Raw genomic sequence first — 8,749 nt, forward strand, 5'->3', positions numbered from 1 at the left:
CAACAACATTCACAAGAAATTAATATGAAAGATTAAGCTATTAATATATAGTATATAAACTTGAGTCATGATCAAGAAAAATGACAGGAGATCCTAGCCGCACTTAAAAGTTGAGCACTCTACCCATTGAGAGCAGCCTAAATTAATAGACATGTGGATGAATATATGTTACATCTATAAGACTCAGCATTGGTTATGCCAATTGGTGGTTATGTTTAATTTTAATTTAAACAGGCAAAGCATATATTAGATAGAACAAAATAAAAGCCACCAGCTAGGAGCTGGAGAGAACAAACGAAACACAGACAGAGAGGAAAACAAAAGGAAACAAAGTTAGAATTAGGAACAAACAGTATTAGACATGGTTTCTTTATTTAAATAAATTAAATCAACAAAATAGTATCAACTGGCTGTAGTTTAGTGGTAAGAAATCCACGTTGTGGCCGTGGAGACCTGGGCTCGAATCCCAGCAGCCACACTTTAATTTTTATTTCCGTTTTTTACCCTTTATATATTATTATTTGAAAATTAATTATATAAACTTGCCCGTAAAGAAAAAAGGTCTGAAGCAGTCGAAACACAAATCCAGCACTACAAACTTTAGAGCTAAAGAACCTTTGATAATCATAAATATGAGTTGGATTCTGTATAGAGGAGTTGTTTGTCTAATAATAACATGAGTTTAGCTTACTAACTCTTATATGGCACCAACTCCATATTATCAACTACACTTCCTTGTATAAATTCACACATCGCATTGCACATAAACCATCAATCAATCATTCATCTTCCACACTTGATCAAACTTTTCCAATGGCAACCTCTACCTTCACTTACTTTACACTCCTCTCCCTTCTTTTCCTAGCTGCCTCGGCTCGAACCCTCATCGAGGACACAGAGCCCGTGGCCCCAGTGGTTGCACCAGAAGCAGGCGATGATGCGATCCCCTTAGGCGCCATCCCACCTAACCCTGCTTCCGGTGCAAATGTGGTCCCCGTGGTAGAAGGTCCTGACCACACACTTACATTCTTCATGCACGATATTCTCGGTGGGTCAAACCCCTCGGCTAAAGCTGTCACTGGAGCCGTGACTAACCCGGCTGTCAACGGTCAAGTCCCGTTTGCAAAACCGAACGGTGCCAACCTCCCGGTTAACAATGGGGTTCCGCAAGACAATGGGAACAATGGGATTATCAACAATAATAATCTCCCATTCCTCACTGGCTTAGGCGGGACCACCTCAAACGTTTTCCAAAACAACAATAACAACAACAATAACAATAATCTTTTTGCCGCCATCAACGGTGGACAGTTACCTCAAGGTAACGCGTTACAACAGTTTATGTTCGGGACATTGACCGTGATTGACGACGAGTTGACCGAAGGACACGAGCTAGGGTCCGGTTTGATTGGGAAGGCTCAAGGGTTCTACGTATCGAGCTCGATTGACGGGAAGAGTCAGACAATGGCGTTTACTGTGATGTTTATGCATGGGAGTTATATTGATAGTTTGAGTTTTATGGGGGTTCACAGGAGCGCGGTGGCGGAGTCTCAGCTGGCGGTGATGGGCGGTACCGGAAAGTATGTGAATGCTAAAGGACATGCTGTGGTGAAGACGTTCCAGGGTACTGACCAGCAGAACAATGATGGTACAGAGACACTGCTTCATTTTACTGTGTATCTTGCTTATTAGTTTGTGTACTTGGTTTGTTATTTTCTCATCTTTTTTATTGTTTGTGTCATTTATATGAGAAACTTGTGTGTAGAATATGAAAGAATTCAAGGGTTTGTGTGATTTCTTTATGCTTCATTTCATTCTTGTTTTCTCTTTGAATGACTTGATTGTACACCATATATATATATATATATATATATACACACACACTAGTTGAGACCCGTGTATTACACGAGTAGTTATTGAAAATACAATATTTAATAAATATACTGTATACAATAAATAATAAACCCGTTAAACACTATTAATCAAGGTTGCAAAAATCGCTAGGCGAACCTTAGGCGGCCGACTAAGGAGTTGGGAGTACTCGGCCTTAGTCGGTGAGTACTCGCCCTTAGTCGGAGAGTACTCGGGGATGGCGCACCGATAACTCGGCCTAGGCGGGGATTACTCGGGGATTACTCATCGAGTACTCGGCGCCTAGGTGCGATTTTACAACCATGCTATTAATACTGTCGTACAACAATAGTCTTTATAACAATTTTAAAGTCAAAGATAATTATAAATATCAAATGTTTGAAAAACAAAGTAGGAAGTAGATATTAAATTAACAAATTTTGAAGCATAAATTTTAAGAATGGTAACTATCATAAATTTATTAAAAAAGGGTGAGGTTTAATTTAGGATTGACAAGTCGCAAAACTTGTAGCCTTTTATTAGATAGTACTAGACGAGTGTCCAAACGATAAAGCGGAAAACACAGACCTTAGTAATCATGTAATAGATTTATGGGTGTTTATTGTTTATTTGAAATCGTGAAACCGTTTGTTGGTATATTTGGATTAATCATTCTTATTTTAAACTCAAATTGTTATCAAAGTACAAACCAAATCGTTGATAATGATTCGGTTTGGTTGCTTTCAATTTTCAGCGTCTCGATTTCAGTTTTCGACGATAAAATACAATTACTAATGATTTGGCTCACGGTTTAATTCAAAACAATCAAAATTGGACCACAAAAAATTTCACTTTTATAACTTAAACAAACTAATACCATACTCAAATTAAAGAGAATAAACACTCATTTTTATAGTGCAATTTTTTTTTTAAATTATCGTACAAAAAGTTATGACCGTTTGAAAATTGTGGGGAAGTTGGGTTAAAAGTGAAATTAAAAAGAGTAAATAGGCAAAAGATAAAAGTTAAATTTGTAACTGTTCTCTAAATTTACAAAAACTTGAATAAAGTCGAAGGTGTAAGATTGTAACTATATTTAAGTGTTCAATTACCACTTTGTCCCTCTTTATAATTGTATCATGCGCTTAATCAATTGTAAATCCCTTAAAATCTACCGTCTTAATTTGCCCTTATTTGGTGTATTATATATTGTATAGATAGATGTTATAATCAAATTTAAACAATGCTACATCGAAATAGAGGCAAATGGGCAAGACACATCATCCCTAGCCTTTTTTGAATTATAAAACGATGTCCGCTAGGATCGATTGAGTTTTTTAGAGTGACATCAAATTCTTTTAATTAAAAAATGATTTTAACGCAATTCAGGCATTTCTGTTTACCAAAATGGAAAACCGTTCATTTAGATGAACAAACGAACGTAAATGAACGCATAAACGGACACAAACGAACGTAAATGTTAGATGAACAAGTATAAAACATATTAGGATGATATAAGTTGTAAAATACAAATAATGTTTAATTATATTCTTTTAATATGTAAACGAACATGAACCTACATAAATTTAAGTATAAGAGAACTTTTGCGAACATAAATAAACGAACAAGACATGTGTTTATTTTAGTTCGTTTAATTAAATGAACACAAACTTTTACTCATGTTCATTCGTTTATGAACATAAAAAAGCATCATAATTAATCTAGCACAAGTTTCTCGTCAAATAGTTCACTACTCGTTTAGAGGCTTAATGACTAAATTAATTATTTGATATGATTTTGATTTGATTTGATTTGATTTGATTATGTAATAAACATAAATAAAAGCGGCTTAAATAAACTCTAAAACCCCAACTCAATTCCAACACAAACGTACGAGATCCCCAACCTTAAACTGAGTGAGATCGTGTTACTTGCGAAGGTGACGTGATGGAGAATGCATTCAAACTGCTCCTTTCATGTCCCTCTGGTCTCTCTTCTTCGCAGGTAAATTTTCATTTTTCGATCCCTGACTTATTATTTGTCGAATAATAATAATAATAATGATTTATAAGTTTTACATTTAGGTGTCGGTGAATTTGGACAAATCGTACGATAGAGTTCCTCATCCGGACACTGACTTGGAATATTCCATTTCTCAGGTATTCTTTCTTTCTTTCTTTCTTACCATTGCTGAAACTGTATTTTAGTTGTAAATTGTAGATTTTACTTTGTTATTGGAGCTGCTGAAATAGGCCTACATGATATTGGAACCTATAGTATTTAGGGCTTTAATATGTGAGTGTTGCAAAAGTCGCTAGGCGCGGTGCTGGGTACCCACCTAGGATTAATCGGGATTATTTAGAATTAATCGGATTATAGTTTTTATATGTAGTTTTTCAAATATACATATATATAAACATCAATATGAATATAATACTTGAAAAATAGCTCAAAGTTCAAGCATGTAATCTTTAACGTAACAAATTAGATACTTAAAAGCTTCTGGTCATCTAGGTTAAAAAGTGTATTTGGGCCGAGTTGCGCGATCTGGAACGATTTTATCCAACCAGGACCGGTTTTGACCAACTAGCACCTACAACCTCTGATTAGCCAAAATCGAGACGCCTAGGCGCCTATTGATCGGCCGCCTAACCCAATTTTTGAAACACTGGGTGGAGGTGATAGAGAGCCCGGGGTGGCTCTGGTACCAAGTAAGGTTGGTAGAATGCTCAATTTTGTGAACCGTACGACGGGAAGTTCGTTTAGGTTCATTTATTTAATAACCGAACGAACATGAGCAAAAAATTTGTGTTCATTTAATTAAACGAACGAACATGAACATATGTTTCGTTCGTTCATTTATGTTCATGAATGTTCGTTTATGTCTGTTTTTTTATTTATGTTCGATTTTGTATTAATAGAAAATAATTAAATATTATCTGGATGAGTCATCTACTTAAAGATTTTATATCTGTTAATTTGTGTTCATTTAAGTGTTTTCATTTATGTTGTTTATGTTTGTTTGTGTTCATTTACATTTGTTCATATATGTTCATTTATGTTCGTTTATCTTTGTTCACTTATGTACGTTTAGATTTTAAACAAACGAACACAAATGTTCACGTTTTAAATAAACGAACATGAACATAAGTATTTGTTCGATTAAGTGTTCGTGTTCTTTAAAGTTAAATGAACGAACACAAACATGCCTTTACGTGTTCGTCTGTTTACAGGCTTTCATTATCCACATTGATGAATACATTGGTCTCAATCTCTAGGCTCTGCCGATTTTATTTGTGTTTGTCTGTGTTCGTTCGTTTACATGCTTTCATTATTCACATTGATTAATACATCGGTCTCAATCTCTAGGCTCAGCCGATTTTATTTGTGTTTGTCTGTGTTCGTGAACACATTCATTTCCTTAATGAACGAACCCGAACATAATCTTGTTCGCTAAGTGTTTGTGAACCGTTCATGAACACATTATTTCCTTAACAAACGAACACGAAAAAGGCCTTGTTTGTGTTTGTTCGGTTCGTCTACAGCCCTAGTAACCATAGATACCAAATGGGTCCAGTGGGCTTAGGAATAGTAAACCTTAATCTTTGTTCCAATAACTTTACAGTGTACATATAGCCTTGATCCTTTCATGGTGGAAGATTTTGGATCGATGAAATATGATTTAAGGAAGAAGCTCTTCATTAATCGGATCGTTTTCTTTCGATTTCAGTTTCGGGTTTCTTGAACACCTTTTTGATTTAATGCATCGATTTATTATTGTACATATCTTTTTTATACAGCTAATGTGGTTCCTTTTATCTCATTTTCAGATATGGGATAAAAGAGTTCAGCAAAGCTCATCATTGTTCAATGGTAAAAAGTTTAGGGTGCGTTAATTTATCTAATAACTCCAACTTTATAGCACGTTCAACTGTTTTAAGTAATCGAATTCGTCAAGTTACATTCACCTGTAATTAAATCCATTAATAATTTGGATGTAATTTTAAGATAACAGTATTATATACATAACTCTTTTAACTATTTTAATTGTTGTTGCTACTTAGTATGGAGGACATGATGTTGTGGGACCCAATGTACGCCTTAACCTTGGTCTAACAGATTATATGACTTTTGTGGGGACAAATCTAAATCCTTTATGGGAAAGATTTCTTGTTTCGTCCGAAGGTAAGTAAAATAATCCATTTTTTTCATGTTACATGCAATGGTATCTAGTTATCTGCAAATTCCCAGTTTGATATTTTTGTAGATGATTGTAAGCAGTGTCAACACACGTCTAGTCCATTAGGTAACGGTGCAGTTGTAGAAACGGTTGACAATAAGATACTTGTGCTCCAAAGAAGTAATAATGTTGGTGAATTTCCCGGCTACCTGGTTTTTCCAGGTGGCCATCCTGAGGTACAAATTTCTTATATTTCTCAACGTAATAGTTGGTGGCTTGTGGTCAGTTATGCTAATATAAGTAGTCAACTGTTTGTAGCCAGACGAAGTTGGTATTACATCACATAAGTGTGAAAACGGGTTGCAAAACTCAGAATTGAGCAACAGTAAAGTTTCTCAGGAGATGTTTGACAGCGTTATCCGTGAAGTGGTTGAAGAGATAGGAGTGCCTGCTGCAACATTGGTCAGAATTTATCAAAGTTTATTATTATTATTATTATTATTATTATTATTATTAATCATGGAGTTTTAAGAAAAACTTTAATGTGTTACAATTTGTTTTGATGCAGAGCGAGCCATCATTCATTGGTATATCAGTCAGGGTATTGAATGCGAGACCGGTTGCATTTTTCTATATTAAATGCAATCTTGAATCAACACAAGTTCAAGAACTCCATTCCAGTGCACAAGACGGATATGAATCAACAAAACTATATGCTATCGGTCCCGTGAGTAATTAAATACTATCATTTTTATCTTTTCAAAATATAGGTAGCAAGATGGACGGGTTTGGGTAACGGGCCAAGACAGGTGGTTGAAACAGGGTGGGTTGGGTTGACTTGCATAAACTTTTTTGTTGATTGTTTCTGAATTTTTTGTAAATTATTCAGAGTGAGTTGGAGAACATGGCATCCAAAATGCCCGGCTGCCCCCGAGGAGGTTTTGTGCTTTACAAGTCGATGTTAGAAGCTGGGAATGATGTCAAGTGAATCTATACCAAACCCCGTATTATTATTTATTTGTTTAATTTGAATTTGAGACCTCATAATACTTGTTATCTAAACAACCACATTTGAATGTGAGTATGATAAAGACTGCTAACTACTTTTTCTTGTTTTATTGATCATCGATTTTGTTATAAACTTCTGTTTCGGGGAACTGGATGGCTACGAATCTCGAGCTTGGTGAGTTTAAGCAAACCAAAGTTGTGGTATCATTTTTCAGCACTAATTGTCATAGTCACACCTGATCTGAGGTGATGCGGGCAATTTTTGTTTCGCTTAATGGGTTAATCAAGATCACTCAAATTATACAATAAGTCAAAATGCGTCACTTAAATTATACAAGTTAGGATGAGTCACTCAAATGAAAGTATGAAACTAGCTAACCCGCAACGGGTCTAAGTGTTAGCATCACATAACGGCACGGTGAACTACTAGTTGTTGCCAACACAACCACCACCATCGCTGACACGACCACAATCAGCACTGTCACATATGCCAAAACGGCTGTCACCTCTAACACCCCACTTATAAGGTAGGCTATAATTAACCACTGTAGTTTGCCTCTTGTGGCACTCTTTCTAGCCAGAGACATGTACTGTTACAAATTTGATAAATATTTTGTACCAGAATTGTTCAAAATTACATTCTTATAATAATAAATTCGGGAGAGACGGGATGGCAAGATTCAACGCCGTGGTATCCTCAGTCCACGGCATGATGGGATGGCCAACAACTGAAGGCGTAGCGATGATCACGGGCATTCCCCAGGTATGCATCGCATCTGTCTCCTCTAAACCCAAACCGAAGATGGCCAAACAAACCATCACTGAACCTGAAAAGTGGGCATTCAATGGGAAATATCCCGATCAGGCCGTTACCATTGGCCCGACAATTGTTGATCCAACACGCACCTTACTCAAGCGCTTACTGCAGCGAAACGCAGACATCTTCGCGTGGACACCAGCCGACATGACTGGTGTACCCCGGAGTAAGGCAGAGCATAAGCTCAAACGCGATCCGACCGTTACGCCGATCGTACAAAAGCGCAGAGTAATGGGGCCCGAGCAAACCAACGCGTGCAGAACCCAAGTCAAGGAACTCCTTGACGCGGGCATCGTGCGCGTTAGCAAATATCAAACATGGGTTGCAAATCCCGTAATGGTACCGAAGAATAACAAACAATGGCGCATGTGCATAGATTTCAAAGATTTGAATAAAGCATGCCCCAAAGATTGTTATCCGTTGCCAGAAATTGATCTCAAGGTGGATTCGGTGGCACCATTTCGCCTTAAATGCTTCTTGGATGCGTATAAGGGGTACCATCAAATCCACATGGCTGTAGATGACCAGGACAAAACCGCCTTTCGGACGCCCGATGGCACATTTTGTTATAAAATGATGCCATTCGGACTTAAGAACGCGGGGTCCACGTACCAACGACTAATGGACAAAGAGTTTCACGCCCAAATTGGGAGAAACTTGGAAGTCTATATGGATGATTTGGTCATCAAAAGCCCCGAGCCAGAGGCGATGTTGAAAGACATTGACGAAACTTTCAACACGCTCAGAAAGATAAACATGAAGCTCAACCCGAGCAAGTGTTCATTTGGGGTGGAAGAAGGGAAGTTCTTGGGAGTCATTATTACTAAAGATGGCTTCAGAGCGAACCCTGAAAAGGTCGAAGCCATTGTCAAAATGGAATCACCTACCACCAT

The 8,749-nt window shown here is 37.0% G+C and overlaps 1 protein-coding gene and 1 pseudogene across 1 annotated transcript; both read left to right on the plus strand.

Moving 5' to 3' along the window:
• The first annotated feature begins 791 nt into the window (after positions 1-791).
• Positions 792-1,756, plus strand: LOC143603586 (dirigent protein 10 pseudogene; annotated as a pseudogene).
• Positions 1,757-3,747: 1,991 nt separating this feature from the next.
• LOC143603587 (nudix hydrolase 9-like) lies at positions 3,748-7,069 on the plus strand. The gene is made up of 8 exons (XM_077080349.1): positions 3,748-3,855; positions 3,936-4,010; positions 5,682-5,738; positions 5,916-6,036; positions 6,119-6,267; positions 6,350-6,493; positions 6,600-6,758; positions 6,921-7,069. The coding sequence occupies exons 1-8, from the start codon at positions 3,799-3,801 to the stop codon at positions 7,017-7,019; spliced, it is 861 nt and encodes a 286-aa protein (XP_076936464.1). The 5' UTR covers positions 3,748-3,798; the 3' UTR covers positions 7,020-7,069.
• The last annotated feature ends 1,680 nt before the right edge of the window (positions 7,070-8,749 follow it).

The sequence above is a fragment of the Bidens hawaiensis genome, unplaced genomic scaffold, assembly GCF_021521415.1.
Source record: "Bidens hawaiensis isolate Kalapana, Puna unplaced genomic scaffold, B.hawaiensis_p1.1 tig00062203_1, whole genome shotgun sequence".
Lineage (NCBI taxonomy): Eukaryota > Viridiplantae > Streptophyta > Magnoliopsida > Asterales > Asteraceae > Bidens > Bidens hawaiensis.

What these genes read in the sequence shown, in the direction of transcription:
- LOC143603587 (XM_077080349.1), top strand. Translation starts at nt 3,799, where the DNA reads ATGGAGAATGCATTCAAACTGCTCCTTTCATGTCCCTCTGGTCTCTCT. An exon ending in TGGAATATTCCATTTCTCAG is followed by an intron (nt 4,011 to 5,681) that starts GTATTCTTTCTT and finishes TCTCATTTTCAG; the next exon opens with ATATGGGATAAAAGAGTTCA. An exon ending in AACTATATGCTATCGGTCCC is followed by an intron (nt 6,759 to 6,920) that starts GTGAGTAATTAA and finishes TAAATTATTCAG; the next exon opens with AGTGAGTTGGAGAACATGGC.